The sequence below is a fragment of the Notamacropus eugenii genome, chromosome 1, assembly GCF_028372415.1.
Source record: "Notamacropus eugenii isolate mMacEug1 chromosome 1, mMacEug1.pri_v2, whole genome shotgun sequence".
NCBI classification, from domain to species: Eukaryota; Metazoa; Chordata; class Mammalia; order Diprotodontia; family Macropodidae; genus Notamacropus; species Notamacropus eugenii.
Window position 1 is genome coordinate 550,644,005 of NC_092872.1, and position 18,344 is coordinate 550,662,348.

General features: G+C 38.8%; 1 protein-coding gene across 9 annotated transcripts in view; it reads left to right on the forward strand.

Moving 5' to 3' along the window:
- Nucleotides 1–1,011: 1,011 nt before the first annotated feature.
- KIDINS220 (kinase D interacting substrate 220) overlaps nucleotides 1,012–18,344 on the forward strand; it is a 212,213-nt gene continuing 194,880 nt past the window's right edge. For all 9 annotated transcript variants that reach the window (XR_011972476.1, XR_011972477.1, XR_011972478.1 and 6 more), the window contains exons 1-2: nucleotides 1,012–1,175; nucleotides 14,898–15,042. Coding sequence is in view for 6 of the 9 variants with exons in the window: in XM_072634281.1 (XP_072490382.1) it covers nucleotides 14,935–15,042 (108 nt within the window). In the remaining 3 variants the exon portion in view is untranslated. The remainder of the gene's footprint in view (nucleotides 1,176–14,897; nucleotides 15,043–18,344) is intronic.

An 18,344-nucleotide genomic window follows, 5' to 3' on the forward strand; every position in this document is an offset into this window, starting at 1 on the left:
CCAACATGGTACCTCTTTTGGTAAATCAACAAGAATTTGTGAAGCACCTACTCTGTGCTAGGTATTGTATTAAGCACTGGGAATACGTAGAAAGGTCCCAGACTTTCCCTGTTCTCAAGGAGGATGGCATGCAAACAACTATATACAAATAAGATATATGTATTATCTATATCTATATCTATAATATATGAAATAAATGGAGGGAGGGTAAGGAGAAAGGCTTCTTTCAGAAGGTAAAACTTAGCTAAGAGAAGACACCCAGAGAGTCGTGCAAACACCTCACCAGATGCAAGATCCTGCGGCAAGGGCGTCAATTACATCTTTGCATAGCTGTGTTAGCTACATGTATACACCTTCACACATGTTCCCTGCTACCATGTATCCCCTGTGGGTGTTCTGGTGTTTGAGCACTGTGTATTCCTGCTCTGGGGAAAGCATGCCCTGGTTTGAATTATACTCACCTGGGACTTCTCCCCTCCTAAAGGTGGCTGCTCTTCCATCTTCAGAACCTTAATACACGTTTACTGCTTTGAATGGCAAGGAATCTTAGAGGTCATGTGCTTCCAAACGGAGCTGATCAGCAATCTCCTCTCTAGCACCTTTTACAAGGGGTCACCCCGTCCCTGCTTTAGGAACGCCAGCGTTAGAGGCAGTCCACCTTGGGGCATCCTCAATTCTACACTTTTAGGGGTGAGGAGTCAGGGGATCAGGTCAGCTCCATGCCAAGAGTTAGGTCTTTAGCCTCTGCCCTCTGCCTCCAAATGCACTTTCCATGGCATCTCGGAAGGATTGGGATTCGGTGACCTGGACGTCCTTGCTTGCCCTCGCCTCTCCTGGCTTTCCTCCCGTTCCCCTTCTTCCCCTCCCCCTCTCCTCCTTCTCCCTTTCCCTTCCCCCCTCCTGTCCGTCTCCACCTCGCCCTTCCCTCCCCTCTCCTCTTTTCTCCGCACCCGCTCCTCGCCCTGCCCCGCCCCTCTCCTCAGAAGCTCCGCCCCTTTCCCCGCCCCCGCGGCGGCACGTGATCTGTCAGTTCGAGGGAGAAGGAGGAAAATGGCCGCTCGGGCGGAGTGGTAGACGGAGGCTCGGAGTCCCCTTCTTTCCAGTCTGACAGCGGCAGCCGTAAAGAGGGCTCCCCGGTGGGGGCCCGAGAGAAGCCTCAGCCGGGCTTCCGGACGGTGAGTGGGGGGCGGCGGGGACGGGCAGCGGGACGTTCGCCCTGCAGGGCGGTGGCAGCGGCTTTGGGGGGAGGGGGAGGGGGGCTGGTGGCGCCGGCGGGGCGGGAAGGAGGGGGCGGGGTGTGTGTGTGCGTGTGTGTGTGTGTGTGTGTGTGTGTGTGTGTGTGTGTGTGTGCGTGCGTGTGTGCGTGTGCAGGAGGGATTTAGCGGTGTGTTTACATAGGGAGCTAGCGAGGTGTGTGGGTGTTCACAGGGGTGGGCTAGCGGGGGTGTGTGTTGGTGTGTTCATGGAGGGAACGAGTGAGGAGTGTGTGTGTTCGTAGAGGAGGGAGCTAGCGGTGTGTGTGTGCGTGTGTGTGTGTGTGCAGGAGGGATTTGGCGGTGTGTGCGTGTGTGTGTGTGCAGGAGGGATTTAGCGGTGTGTGCGTGTGTGTGTGCGTGTGTGTGTGTGTGCAGGAGGGATTTGGCGGTGTGTGTGTGTGTGTACACAGGAGAGAGCAAGGGTGGGTCTGTGTTCACAGAGGAGGGAGCTACTGTGTGTATGTGTGTGTGTGTGTGTGTGTGCGTGTGCAGGAGGGATTTGGCGGTGTGTGCGTGTGCAGGAGGGATTTGGCGGTGTGTGTGTGCAGGAGGGATATGGCGGTGTGTGCGTGTGTGTGTGTGTACACAGGAGAGAGCAGGGGTGGGTCTGTGTTCACAGAGGAGGGAGCTACTGTGCGTGTGCGTGTTCCCCGAGGAGGGAGCCGCCGGGCGCGGGGGCGCGCCTTCTCCGAGGGAGTGACTGTGCCTAGGGTCACGTTTCCCTCCTCTGTGAAGCGAGGCCATCCCGCCGAAGGCGCCCCGAGGGCTCTCGGCAGCCGAATCTTCTAACGGTGCGGGAGACCGCGGAGATGCGGGTCCTTGCACGAGAACACGATGGAGGCGTGTCGGATGCCCGGCACGTCTCTGCCTCAGCTCCCGCGAGGCTCCTAAACAAAAGGTGGCTGGCCGTGTGGGTGGGGCTGCGGCCGCTGCGGTAATCCTTCCAGAGGGAGGGGCCGGGCTCCGGACCTCGCCTGGGCCAGGGCTTGGGAGATCTCTTCTGGCTCCTGCTACCCTTGCTGCCGGATGACTTTGCTTGGAGCTCTTTGCTTTAGTTTTCTTTTAAGATGCAGGTCCAGCCTCTGGGCTTCGTTATTCGTTGTGACCTTGAGCCAGTTATGTCATCTGGGCCTTAGTTTCCTCACCTGTAAGAAGAGAGGGTTGGCTTCTAACGTACCTTCCCTCTCTAAACATAAAATTAAGCAGTGCAAGTTTGTCATGATTGCTTTGAGGATGAGGAATCGGAGTTTGGGGCACATAATGACGCGGACAAATGTCAGAGTCCGGATTTAACCCATATCTTTTGACTCTTAAGTCCTTTGTCTTTTTCATTATGCCAGGCTACGGCATACTCAGTTGGGGACTGCATGATGATGTATAGGGGCAGCTGGGTGGCACAGTGGATAGAGCACTGGGCTTGAAATTGGGGAGACATCTTCATGAATTCAAATCTGGTCTCAGACCCTTAGGAGCTGTCAGTTGACCCCATTTGCCTCAGTTTCCTTATCAATAAAATGAGCTAGAGAAGGAAATGGCAAACCACTCTAGTATCTCTGCCAAGGAAAACCTCAAATGGAGTGGAGAAGAGTCAGACACAACAACAAAGGGATAACACACAGGAAGTGCTTCATAATCCTAAAGAACTAAATTTATATATGTGTATGTTTATTATATGCATATATATGTATTAACACACACGCACACACCCCCAGGGCCCAGTGGCCCTCAGCCTAAGAGCCAGCAGGCCTCCATGATCTTTCAGTGGTTGGCTACATAGTATATGTGTGTGTGTATATGTATGTGTGTCTCTCTATACGCAGTTATTACAAGCAGCTTCATAGAATTGAGCTTGATGACATTTAACCAATCATTTAAAATCTGAAGGCTCAAATCATAGAATTCAGAACTAGGAAAAGGATCTTGAAGAAATCTAACCCATGTACTAAGGCTCAGAAAAGTGAAGTTAGAGATATCCTGGTAAATGTTTAATAGCTGACTCAAGAAAAAAATGTACCCACAATCAAACACTAAATTAAGCCCTGATTTGTAGCACTACTTTTCCGAAATATAAATGCTCATACTGAAAATTTAACAATCAACTTGAACTGGTGCAAACTCTTTCCAAAACACCCTTGGGGGAAGTACTGTTTTAAATGCCAGTCACATTGAAGTGATTTATTAGCATCTCTCAGATTCAGGGTTTGAATGTTAGATTATTTGACACTAAATCCTAAACTCTTTCTGCTACACTAGACTGCCCCATCATGGCAGTCTTCTTTAATGCCTTTCAGACCAAGCAGAGTTTATTTCCTTAGATTCCTTTGTGTGGTGAATTTTAAGAAGAAAGTTCTCTCTCTTCTTAGAAGGGTTTCAGCCTGCTGTTGTGGAAAGAAAGTAAAATATAAATTGTAAAATGAGAATGTTCCACTAAATCAGGGTTTTTTTTAAACGTATGCGTGTGTGTTTGTGTGTGTGTGTGTGTGTGTGTGTGTGTCTTGGACATTTTTGGTTATTTGCCTATGGACTCTATAGGTTATTCTGAGAAGAATAATGTTTTTTAGTATATAAAATAAAATACAAAAGACTACAAAGGGAACTAGTTATATTGAAATAGTTATTAAAATATTTGAAAAAACAGCTTCATGGATCTCAGGTTAAGAATACCTGAATTGGATGATCTCTCAGAGCCTCTCCAGTTTTGTAACACAAATTTATAAATAGCTAAATGTCATCAAATCACGCTTTCAGGGACATCCTTTTCAAAAATGAATGCTAATAACTTTCATTAATATAGTCCATCAGGGTTATAAAAGATGTTTTCCTCCTTTATCTCTTTTATTCTCACAGCCACTTTGGTAGGTAGGAAGTACATTGTTGCTCCTGTTTTTTTTTATGTGCATTTGGTTTTTTGCTAAACTATATCTTTGTTACAGCATTTAGCTCTTAGCATAGAGATTTAGTGACACTACCTTAGAGGCTTATTGCCACTCTCCTATATAGGAATAGGACTATGGACTAACAGAGGGAAAGCTGTGAACTCTAAAGACTCATTGGTTAATTCTTCTGGGCAGAGAGATTATCTGTCTTTAGCACTAGCTTGTATGTGCAGGCCCATTCAGATAAGTAGTTTATAATTTACAAGGAGTATCTTCTTGGTGCAGAACTGATCAGTATTTGGAGAGAGATGGAAAAAGCCCCAGACTAGGAGCCAAAGGACTCACTTTCTTGTTTCTTACTTAATATTGTGGAATCTTAGACTACACTTACTGTTTCTCAAACTTAGTTTCTTCATTTTTAAACTTGGATACTATAATGTCTGCCTTGCCAACAGGTTTATTGTATCAGGGAGATAATATGTATGAAAATGCTTTGTAAGTTGTAATATTGAAGTAATTTTTCCCCTATTCAATTTTATTTTATATTAAATTCCTTCACATATTTTCTGTTCTGGTCAGATTTACCTGCTGGCTTTTTCTGATACTTAATACTCCATTTCCCTCCTCTGTATATTTGAATAAGACTCTCCCTCTCCCCCTACCCTTCTCCCACCAAGTCTGTAATGAACACTCTCCTCTCTTCGTTGTAGAATCCCTGAGTTTCTTTCCTTCCTTTTTTTTTTGAGGCAAGTGCTAATATTATAATAATTTTATATATTAAAAAAAATTTAAACAATCTTTTTCAAATTCAATTTTGTTTTAATTTTAGTTCTGAATTTTTTTCCTTCTCTTCCCCCCCCCCCAAGAAAGCCAGAGAAAAATCTAACAACTATTGGAATACTTTTTTTAAAAAGACCTGGGCCTTGCACATAGTAGGTACTTATTAAATGTTTATCAAATTGAATTTGTCTTGTCTTGTCTTTATGAACTGCTGTAGCTAAGTCATCCCTCAGTGATCAACTCTCTGTACCAGTGTAAGTTATTTCAAAATATCCTACTTGATACACTTAGATCATTGAGTTAAACGTGTTTGTCTTTAGGTTCTATTTACTGACCCTATGGCAGGACTTAAGTCATAAAAATTTTTGTTTCTTGACAATTCTGTGATTCTACTAAAGAAATAAATGGAACAACATAATTTCAAGCTGGAAGGACATCATAAAATCATGAAAAATCCTAGAAAACTGGAGCAATAATACTCAACTATTTTTCTCCCTGATAAAGCTCTGACTGATAAATTCTGCGTGCCCTGCTATAAAGGTTCTACCAGACTCTTTGCCAGTAACTACTCTTTGACCTTGAGCAGGTCATGTGTCTTCTCTGAATCTGTTTCTCCATGTATAAGTAGTACTTTGGCCTCAGACACTTACTAACTCTGGGACCCTCCTTTAATAGCTGTTTGCCTTATTTCCTCATTTATAAAATGGGAATAATAAGAGCACCTACCTTCCAGTGTTGTCTTGAGGATCAAATGAGATTATAATTGCAGAGCACTTCACACAGTGAATTTTATAATATAAAATGTTAGCTATTTTTATTATCAGGTGACCTTGAGGGCCATTTTAACTCTTAATCTGTAGATCCCCTGCACAACTGTATTTATCCTAGCTTTAATTAGCTAGATGTTTATACAAATACAAGTTATAAAGAATGTAAGTACTGCAGTTTTGGTAAAATATTTACGTCAGCTTCTGTATGCTAATTAAATAAAAATAAAAATTTGTCTTGGAGATATATAGAATTGAAGGTACTCTCTTAGGATTGTGTGGATAGAAATTCTGTTCTGAATGAATAGTTCAGAGAGAAGTTAATTATGGATTTAGAGTCAGAGAATTTGGGTTTGAATTTTGGCCCTATCACTGATTGGCAGTCTATGAAACGTTGGGCAAGTAACTTCACTGTTCTGGCTTCAGTTCCCTCTTTTGTGAAATGAAGAGGTGAACTAGCTGACTTTTGAGGTTCCTTCTACCTATAAATATATGGTTCTCTGATTGCCTGAGTTATCTAGTGTGTGGCCTTTAGGTCAAATTAAGCTTGCCTGAGATTTTTAGCCACAAAAATTCATACCTAATTAGCTAGTGCATATGAATTAGTAGGCAAATAAAATTTAAGCATCCATGTACCACTATGGTTGTATATGTTAGATTTTATGCTAACAGGTTTGAATCACTAAATGTAATTGAAGCTAAAAGTAATGATCTGATTCTGGTAGTACATATTTCTGATCATGTGACCCACTATTGAATGAAAACATATAAATATCCCTGGTCCAAGACATAGTGGCACAGTGGAATGTTGTTCGTTGTTCTTTGTCCTTTGTTCTGGAAGAGGACCAGAGATATCATGAGGGTGATGACTTGGGATTGAATTGGATTTAAGTGAGGCAGTTTCACAAAGTGACCAGCTTAAGTATGTTGGACTTGGAATCATGAGTTCAGTTCAATTCAAGTTTTGAGACTTTCTAGCTTTGTGCTTTTCTCTGATAAAATGAAGATAGTAATCCTTCTGCGTACTCACTGCTTCACAAAGCCATGACAAGGACAGTGCTGGTAGTGCTTATAGCTTAAAGTTATATAAACACATATGACACTGTTATAAAGCATGAGCCCTTGTTTATTATCTTCTCAAAGATTTTTTCTACAGTCTTGTCAAATGATAGGTTAAACATTTTAATCAGCAGTAAACATTTTTTAAGCTCCCACTTTGTGACAGGCATCATGCTAAATGCTGGGGATACAAATACAAGTAAAAACAAAAACAGTGTCTGCCCTAGAGAGCTTATAAGCTAATAGGAGAAAACAAAAAAGATACTTAAAAAGGAGGTTGGCAAAGAAGGTACCTGATAAACCTTGTGTTGGAGAGTTTCAGAGAAGTCCAGAATCAGTGAGGTTGGTGCGAAGTGGAGATAAAATATGCTGAGCCCCCTCTTTAAATAGATACCTTAGAGGCCATTGTCCTTCCCCTCCATCATAGACTCCAGTCAGAGGGGAAGAAGATGCTAATGAGATATGAGGACCAGGCAGATTCAGTCTTAAAACATGATGAAATTTCTCAATAAGTCTCATAAGGAAGGAAGATATGTTAGAGAGTTCCAGCATAGGTGGTTTACTCATTTAAAAAGCACAAACTTACTGCAGTAAGGAAATTTTCTTTTGTTTGATTTGTTGGTTTTGGGGGGATAAGTAGCAAAATGTGAGGTTTAAATTTTGTATTGAATTTATTGAGGGAAAGAAAGCAATTGCTCCTTCAAGCTTCAGTGTTGAGGATGTTATACCTAAACAAGAATGTTTAGTAAAGGGGAGGGGGGAGGGAAGGAGATTGAAGACTGAAGACCGAGAAATTTGTGGAGGAAGTCTGAATCTATTTTCCATTTTTATCAGTTGAAGATCCAGAATCAGGGCATCAGGTAGAGGAGCTTAAAGGACTAGAGACAAGATGTGGTACCTGAAGAAGTAGAGTCATAATCAGGAATTCCAACAATGTTTGGAGACTTGTTGGATATGTTTGTAGTGAAGATTTATTTTAAATAGCCTTTGTGGTCCTTTCCAACTGTAAAATTACATAATTCTGTAGTTCTCAGTACCAGCCAAGTGAGGAAATTGAACTAGACAAAGAGATCTCAGTTGTATTTAGTTTGGCTTTGAGTTTGTGTTTCCCAGTTTCTCCTGAAGCATCTTAAGCTAGAGAGCCCTGTTGGCCCTGCCATCGTTATTTTCCATGGTAACAAAAGAGATAATGCAACTTACCTGAAAGAAATATCCACCATCTTGAGTTTTTATTTCCATTGGTCATGAAAATATATAAAGCTTTTGTTAGAAGTTTCTTACCTCAGTCTTTGTGAGAATGGTCTCTCAGTTCTTGCGATTCAAATGGATCTGTGATCTCATCCATTTGGCTGTTGCAGATCACAGTCCATATATCTGTCCATCCCATGCAGCTGTTGTTCATGTTCTCCCATAAGTTCTTCAGAGAGTGTCAGCCCAATGTACTAGAGACCTTCCTCATTTTCTCTTAATGCAGTGCGACCAGCCCTTATCTTCCTATCATACATTTCCTTAATGACATTTTTAATGAAGGTGATAAAAATAGCTAGCATCTACATATCACTTTAAGGTTTGCAAAGTACTTTCACATCAATCCTGGGAGGTTGATGCTATTATTATTCTCATTTTACAGTTGAGGAAATTGAGGCAGACAGAAGTTAACTGACTTGCTCTAGGTTGCACGGCTAGTGTCTTTGGCAGCATTTGAATTCAGATCTTCCTGACTCCAGGCCCGTCATTTTCTCCACTGTGCCACCTTGCTGACTATCTTTTACTCTTGTTCTTAAAAGTTCCCTACTGATTGTATATTCCACCTGCTCAACCTCACCATATTCCTCCATTGCCTTTTCTGTGATATTCACTTTCATTTCTTTGGAGAATATTCTGTGTCAAGTTTTGCTGCCTTACAGCATCACTGGTAGAATACTGATATTAAAAAGATGTGTTATTCTGCCTAGGAAGAGCTTTGTGTCATTAAAGGATCCTAATGATTTCCTAAAGACATTCCAGAGGCAAAGATAGGTGGCTCAGTGGATAGAGTGCCTGGTCTGGAGTGAGGAAAGACCTGAGTTCAAATATAGTCTCAGACACTTACTAGCAAGTCACTTAACCTCTATTTGTCTCAATTAACTGGAGAAGGAAATGGCAAACCACTCCAATGTCCTTGCTAAGAAAACCCCATCCACAGCATTGACGTTATGGTCCACAGCATCACAAAGAGTTGAATATTAATTATGGCTGAACGACTGAACAACACTAAAGGCAATCCAGTGACCCCTTTCCACTCTAGGCTCATTTCATTGTCTATTTGTGCTGCCTCTTGTAGGTATGAATGTGTTTTCATCCAATTACTCTTTTCATCTCTTTTATTTTTAGTGACAGTTCTACTTTCCTTATAACTAGATATGAAACTATAAGTTAGAGCCCAAGGGTGGTGCCTCTTGATGATGAAAATGGTTTGTTATAATTAGCTTTTCCATTTTTTTCTTCTTTGTTGCCCTGTTTCCATTCCCATCCTTAAGTATCCTTAGTATGCCTTTGCTTAGTTGGATCTCTCTACAAGTTTTCTTTGAAACTGGCTTTACCCTCCACTGTTTCTCTCTGTTTTATGAGATGCTGCTGCTTGTGATTATCTGTTGTCCTCATTCAGTAGATTTTGAGGCCATGTTGCCTTTGGCTTTGCTGTGTTTAGCAGCTAAACTAAGTGTTTATTGATTAGATGCTTTCTCAGATTTTTGGCCTTATGGCAGTTGATTTTTCTTCGTTAAATTTTCTCATAAAATGAGCAGTATTATTGTAATTTCTATTGTCTATTTCTCATTTTATATTATTAATTACTTGTTTAAATAATTCAAGATTGAGATATTTCAAATACAAACCATATCTTTTTTACATTAATTCTCCTACTGTTTTGCCAGTTCTAAAATTTACTCTGACAAGTTGGTGATCTTATTGTACAAACGTATGCATCAATAATTAATCTTTTCTGACTATTGAAATATAATGTTTAATATTTTTTGTGATGTTATTCAGTGTCAGGAGCTATGAATTCTTTTCTCAAAGTAATCATGATTTAAAAATTCTGAGCAGTCTACAAGTCCTTGACATCTCTCATCCCTTCTTCCTGACCCTTGCATTCTGATTTATTTCTTACTATCTTTACTTTTCCCCACCTTTTCATTGAAGTCACAAATTATCAAAATGTATGTTAATTTACTTTGGGGGAGGGAATTGCGGGTTGTATATCTTGTCAAATTCTTCCTGAAAATTTCTACCTCTTCATCCTTTGCAACTTTTGTTAGTGTATAAGGTGAAATTATTCTTCTGGCCTTATATATTTTTTCAGATATTTATCATCAGTACTTCAGTATGAGATACCAAAAAGCCTTAACATTTGTTATTTCTTTTTGCTTTTGGATGTACACTAAAACCAATATTGATAATTCTTCTCTTTGCCTCTTCAAGGAGAACCCTTGAGTCCTCCTTTCCTTTAACTGCAACTTCCTTCTTGTTTTTTTGTTTATAGCAAGAATGTCAAGATTCACTTCCTCCAGTATTATGTCTGTTTGTCTTTGGACAAGAGGCTCACAGTTTGAATTAGTTGTTGTTCAGTCATTTTCGGTTGTGTCCAACTCTTTGTGACCCTGTTTGGGGTTTTCTTTTAAAGATACCAGAGTGGTTTTCCATTTCCTTCTCTAGCTCATTTTACAAATGAGGAAACTGAGGCAAACAGGGTTAAGTGACTTGCCTAGGATCACACAGCTAGTCAGTGTCTGAGGCCAGATTTGAACTCAGGAAGATGAGGCTTCTTGACTTGAGGCCTAGCACTCTAGACATTATGATTCCTAGAGTACCAACAGTCAAATTAAAGTTTATAGACCATCTAAAAAATGTATGCTTCTTAAAGAAGCACCCTTTGTTCCTTTTTATGCTGCTTTGTCACCATCTCTGTAGAAGCAGAAGGGCCTAAGGGCTATTTTGTATTTTTCTTTGTTTTGCAGTTTGCCGTGGCCAAAGAATTGATCCGTAAGATGACAACCCTACTAGTGGCAAACTTTTCTGTACTTAACGAGGCTGGTCTACTGAGAATAGACTTATTTGTTCACTTGTGCCATATTCCGAGCCTCTCCAGCATGGAAGAACCTGCCAAAACTTAGGTTCCACTTGGCTTAGCCTTCAAAAACTTAGTGTCACCTCTAAGACACAATGAAGCATTAGAGTAAGACTTTGTGGAAAATGTTAAAGATACATCGTCAGCTTAATTTTATATTTATTTACATATTATTTATTTTACATATTTATATATGTATATGTACATATGTGTGTATAAAACATATAAATAGTGTATAATAATAATATGATATATTATGCAAAAACTTTATGTCGCTCAGGTGAGACTGAGTTCTTGAAGGCTAAGCCAATAGAACATAAATTCCAGTAGGTTCTACCATTCTAGAAAGGCTTTGAGTATTAGCCAAATAATAGAATGAGTTTGTTCTCTCTGGACCACCCCCCTAAGTATAGTCAGCCTAATTGTATGTGTGTATATATGATCACATATGATATATAATTATATAGTGTATAGTCTTTGTGTTATATGTAATTAAACTAATTGTCAGAACAGGAAGATATCATCCTTCATGAAGAGAGAAAAGAGCTGTGTGAATAACTATACATTTTACATTGATTGCACTAAGTTTTTCCTGCAAGAAAATAAAGCTTAGCGTAATAAATGGAGGGGACTCTAATCAAATAAATTTTTAACATTTTTTAAAGCCTGCGAATGAATGAATTCTAAAGTAAAAAAGTCAATTCACAATCTTAATATTATAGAGACAAAAGATTTATTTTTCTTATTCAGTTATTCTGTCATGACTGAATCTTTGTGACCACATGGACACAAAAAGCCTTTCTATCCTCCATTATCTCTCAAAACCTATCCAAGTTCATGTTTGTTGTTGTTTCTATGATACTATCTATCCATCTCTTCCTTTGCTGTCCCCCTTTCCTATTGCTTTTGATCTTTCCCAACATGTCATGTTTCCTCATTATGTGGCCAAAGTCTTCTCTAGCACCACAATTTGAATGTGTCGATTTTACGGCTCTCTCGGCTTTTCTTATAGACCAACTCTCACAGCCAAATATTGCTACTGGAACCATAGCTTTGACTATATGGATGTTTGTCAGCAAGATGATGTCTCTGCTTTTTAGTCTTCTGTCCAGATTTACCATATATCTTTCCTTCCAGAGAGCAAGCAGCTTTTAATTTCAGGGCTTCAGTTTACTGTCTGCAGTGATCTTTGAGCTCAAGAATATAAAATCTGAGTGTTTCCATTGTTTCTCCCTCTGTTTGCCAGGTAGTAGTGATGGGTTCAGTTGCCAAGTTCTTAGTTTTTTGAATGTTAACTTCAAGCCAGCTTTTACACTCTCCTCTTTTTTTCATCAAGGGGTTTCTTAATTCCTCTTTACTTTCTGCCATGAGATTGGTATCCTCTATTTCTCCTGGCAACCTTAATTCTGTCTTTTGATTCATCCAGCTTGGCATATTTTGCATGATGTATTCTGCATATAAGTTAAATAAGATGACAATATACAGACCCTGTTATATTGCTTTTTCAGTTTTAAGTCAGTCAGTTATTCCATGTTTGATTCTAACTTTTGCATCTTGGCCTGAATATATAGGTTTCTCAGGAGACAAGTAAAATGATTTGGTATTCCCATCTCTTTTGTTATATTTTGTTGTGATCTACAAAGTCAAAAGCTTTAGTGTAGTCAATGAAGCAAGTAGATGTTTTTCTGGAACTCATTTGCTTTCTCCATAATCCAGTGCATGTTGGCAATTTGGTGTCTAGTTCCTCTGCCTTTTTGAAAACCAGCCTATTCTTCCAATAATTTTTAGTTCACATATTGCTGAGGCTTTGCTTGAGGAATCTGAAGCATAACCTTCCTGGCATATGAAATGAGTGCAGTTGTTCGGTAATTTGAACATTCCATGTCATTGCCCTTCTTAAGGATTAGGATGTAACCTGATCTTGAGTTTTCCAAATTTGCTGGCATATTGAATGCAGCTCTTTAATAGCATCATCTTTTAGGATTTTAAATAGCTTAGCTGGAATTCTGTCACCTCCACTAGCCTTATTGTTAGCAGTGTTTCCTAAGGCCCACTCAACCTCATTCTCCAAGATGTTTGACTGTAGATCAGTAACCACACCATCGTGAGAATAGGTGATGTTAAGGTCTTTCTTGTGTAGTTCTTTTGTATATTCTTGCCACTTCTTAATTTCTTCTGCTTCTGTTAAGTCCTTACCATTTGATCCCTACCAGTGATCCACTGGAGAAGGAAATGGCAAACCACTCAAGTATCTTTGCCAAGAAAACTCCATGGACAATACTAAAATGATAAAAGGGATGACATTGGAAGTTGAGTCCCACAGGTTGTAAGGTGTTCAGTACACGGCTGGAAAGAGTGGAGGGCAACTACACTTAGTTTCAGTACTAATGAAGTGGCTGGGCCAAATCTGAAGGGAAGCTCAGTTGTAGATGAATCTGGTGAAGAAAAGGAAATTCTAGTGCTATAAAGATTAATATTGCATTGGAATCTGGAATGTAAGGCCTGTGAATCAAGGAAAGCTGGATAATGTGGTTAAACAGGAGATGGAAAGGTTAAACATCAATATATCAGGTATCAGTGAATTTAAATGGATGTGAATGAGTGAATTTAATTCAGGCGATCTCTCCATATACTACAGTGGACAAGAATCCCTTAGAAGAAATAAAGTAGCCATCATAGTCAATAAAATGATGAGGTTTAATCTCAAAAATGACTGAATGATATCTGTTTGATTCCAAAGGAAACCATTCAATGTCACAGTAATACAAATCTATGCTCCAGCTTCTGATACCAAAGAGACCAAAGTTGATCAACTCTATGAAGACTTACATCTTCTAGGAATAACACCAAAAAAAGATGTCACATTCTTCATAAAGGATTGCTAATATAGGAAATCAAAAGATAACTGGAATAGCAGGCAGGTTTGGCCATGACATGTAAAATGAAGCAGGGCAGAGACTATTAATAGAATTTTGTCAAAATAACTACTGTTTTTCAGCAACTCAAAAGGCAACTCTACACATGGGCATCACCAGATGGTCGTATAGAAACCAGGTTGATTATACACTTTGCAGTCAAAGGTGGAGAAATTCTCTGTAGTCAAGTTAAAACAAGCTGGCGCTGACTGTGACTCACATCATGAGCTTCTTATTGCAAGATTCAGACTTAAATTGAAGAAAGTAGGGAAAACTATCAGACAATATAGGTGTGACCTAAATAACATCCCTTATGAATATAAAGTGGAGGTGATAAATAGATTTAAGTGATTAGATCTGGTAGAGTGCTGAAGAACTATGCATAGAGGTTTGCAGTATTGTATAGGAGGCAACAACAAAAATCATTCCAAAGAGGAAGAAAGCAAAATGACAATCTGATGAAGCTTTACAATTAACTGATGAAAGAAGGGAAGTGAAAGGTAAAGAAGGGAAAGATATACCCAACTGAATGCAGAATTTCAGAGGATAGCAAGGAGAGATGAGGTTTTTGTAAATGAGCAGTGCAAATATTTATTAGTGTTCTAAGCCACTATTTATTCTATGAATATATGTGTTAAGAAATGACAGGTAAAACCCTTAATGTTCCATTTGTTCATGTATCACATGATAATGATTGCTTTAAGGGTTGTAAAGAGCTTTACATAGATTCTCATTTTATCTATAAGTGTTTGTGTATACACACACACACATATCTTCTTGGATTTTCTTCTAGAGTTTTGATTAATTAGTAACAAAAGGCTTTGGTGATGGTGGTAAATAAACAATCTCTTTTTAGGATTTATGCTGTGGTCAGAATCTGTGGGCTGTCTCTGTGAAGGAGCAAAGACAGAACTGTAGATTTGGAAATCTAGAAAGAAATATGAAATTAGTGACTGAATTCTAAGATTTTTACTAAATAATTTTTTTACCATAGCTTCTTGACATTAAATAAAAAAGACTGATTTAAAATGACATTGTCTTTAGGAGGTATGGATTTGTAGATGATTTTTAATGCTTTTTTTGGTTTTTGCTTTCTAGTCATGTTTTTAAATATACTTCAATTTTTTTTTAAACAGGCACTGAAACTTAGCTAACTGAAGCTCTTCTGTGAAGATGGCAAACCTTTTGAGTGATAGTCTGCTAACTTATGTAGAAGAAGAAAATATTCCTGGCCTAAAAGCATTTCTAGAAAAATGTAAGGATGTGGATGAAAGAAATGAGGTAAGACAATGAAATAGAATCTTTTCATAGATTGTTCATTTAACTGAAAATATAAATTCTATATTTTCATTTAAAAATAGGTTTTTTTTTATTTTTCAAGTGACAACTATTTTAAAAATATGTTCCTCTCACTATTCCCCCTCACTCAAGTGATCCAATGAAAAAACAACAGAAAACCCAAAAAACATCCTTTAATATGTACATGTGTTGTCCAGCAAAACAAATCCCCACATTAGTCATGTCTACAAATGAATGTCTCTTTCCACATTTTGTTTTATTTTTCAAAAATTTATTTAGTTATTTTTAGTTTATAACATTCAGTTCTGCAAGCTTCTTAATTCTAAATTTTCTCCTCCTCCCTCTTCCCCCTTCTTCCCCCCTCCCCAAGACAGTATGCAATCTGATATAGGCGCTCTCTCTCTCTCTCTCTCTCTCTCTCTCTCTCTCTCTCTCTCTCTCTCTCTCTCTCTCTCTCTCTCCCCCCCCATGTCTCTCTCCGTGTCTCTCTCTCTCTGTATATATACATATATATACATACATATATATACACACACATACATGTGCATACATACACACACACACACACACACACACACACACATATATATATATATATATATATACACATTCACATTAAACATATTTTTACCTTAGTTGTGTTGCAAAGAACAATTAGAACCAATGGAATGGACTATGAGAAAGAAGAAGCAAAAGAAAAAAGAGAGAGCAAATAGTCTGCTTCAGTCCACATTCAGACTCCGTATTCTTTCTCTGGACGTGGCTGGCATTTTCCATCATGAGTCTTTTGGAGTTGTCTTAGAACCTTGCATTACCAAGAAGAGCCACATCTATCAAAGTTAGTCATTCCACTGTGTGGCTCTTCTGCTCCCCTCACTCAGCATCAATTCATGTAAGTCTTTCCAGGTTTTTTTGAAGTCTGCTTGTTCATCATTTCCTTACATTCACATACCACAACTTGTTCAGCCATTCCCCAATTAATGGACGTCTCCTTAATTTTTAGTTCTTTGCCACCACAAAAAGGTGCTGTAAATATTTTTGTGTATGTGGGTCTTTTTCCCATTTGTATGATCTCTTTGGGATACAGCCCTAGAAGTCGTATTGCTGGGTCAAAGGGTATGCACATTTTTATAGCCTTTTGGGCATAGTTTCAGATTGCTCTCCAAAATGGTGGGATCAGTTTACAACTCCACCAACAATGCATTAACTTCCCTACATTTTCTCCGGCATTCTTTCTGCATTTTAAATTCATCATTTCTTTATTAGGAATGAAATGGTTTGTTTCATTTTTATTCTTTTGGACTCAAGGTTTATCATTGCTGTGCTCAGAATTTGAAAGTCTTTCAGGTTTTTTTCCCCCTATAATGTCACCTTTGTATAAATTGTTCTTTTGGTCCTGTTTATTGTTTTCTGCGTCATTTCACAAAAGCGTTCCGTTTCCAATGAAATGGTCCATTTCATCATGTTCACTAATATTCTATTACATTAATATACCACAGTTTGTTTAGTCATTTCCCATTAGGAGGACACTACCTTAGTTTCCAATTTTGGGCTAGCACAAAAAGAGCTGCAATCAATCTTTTTAGATAGATAGATAGATAGATAGATATTTCTTCATTTTTATTGATTTCTTTTGGGAATATGGGCCTAATAGTGATGTAGCTGGATCAAAGGGAATGCACAATTTGGTAAATTTCTGGGCATAGTTCCAAATTGCTTTGCAGAACAGTTAGATCAATTCACAGCTCAGTCAACAGTACTAGTATACTTGTTTTTGATAGCCCTTCCAACATCTGTCATTTTCTTTTTTGTCATTTTTGCCACTCTTATGGTTCTTATGTGAAACCTCAAAATTGCTTTAGTTTACATTTCTAGAGTTATTAGTGATTTAGAACTTTTTTCACGTTATTTTTGATAGCTTGGATTTCTTTCTTTAAAAACTGCCTATTCATATCCTTTGACCATTTATCCATTGGGGAAATGACTTTTTGTCTTATAAGTTACAAATGATTCCTTTTATTCTTGGATATGAGACCCCTATCAGAAAAATTTAGCAGAGATTTTTTTTCCCAGCTACCTGTTTCCCTTCAAAATTTTACTACATTAGATTTGTTTGTGCAAAAACTTTTAAATTTTATATAATGAAATTTGTCCATTTTGTTTTGTGATCTCTTTATTCATGAATTCCCAAACATAGAGCTGAAAGGTAATTATGTGACCATCAGTATCTAGATTGTGTGTCCATTTGGAGCTAATCAAGTTGTATGATGTGTGAGTTGTTCTAAACTTAATTTGTGCCATTTGTTGTTGTTGACTGCTATCCAATTTTCTCAGCAGTTTTAAGTATCCATAACTAAGTCATTCCATCAGGGCAGTTAGGTGACACTGTGAATAGGGTGTACCACTGGTCATTAGTCTTGTGATAACCTTCTCTGTACTTAGCCAGACTGATTACTGGACAACAGCTTAGCTGCAGACACAGTTGAAGTTGATAACTGAATCCATACTGAAAGCCTTTCTAATTTAGTAAAATTTTTTACTGACATAGACTTTGAGAACCTGAAGTCACTGCAACCTCATAAGGCAGGATTAGAATAGGAGTTTTGTACTAATAGGACTTCTTTGTGTTAATAATTGAAGCAGTATAAAAGATGCTATCAGGGAGTTCTGTGACTGGAAAAGGAGGTGGACAAGTAGGCAGTCATGTGGCAAGAACAAAGGTTAACTGATGCCACCTGCTCCATTGAGGTCTCAGTTTAGTTCAGTAAATATTTATTAAGCTTCTACTATGTGCTAGGTACTATGCTAACTCCTAAAGATACAAATAAAAAAGCTAGCCCCTGATTTTAAGGAACTCACCATCTAATCTGGAAAGACAGTACACAAGAGGAAGCTAGAAAGAAGGGTCATGTTATAGGTACCTAGTATGAGGGCATTTCATACCACAGAGTTGAGACCGTGCAGAGCTGCACTTGGAAAGTGGAGTTAGCTGTAAAATCTAGGGTCTGCCCTCTATAAAGGAAGGTTTTGGGTTGAGTTTCGTGCCCCATCTATCCAGCCCCCCCCATTCAGAGGGCAGAAGAAGCTAAGAGATTTGGGAAAGTAATGAGTATATTTGAGGTTTTGTATCTAATTGCCGCATTGTTAAGATAATTAGAGGAAGTTAATTGCCTGATTTCAAATTATATTATAAAACAGTAATCATGAAAGGCGCAGCTAGGTGGCACAGTGGATAGAATGCTGGACCTAAAGTGAGGAAGACTCATCTTTCTGAGTTCAGATCT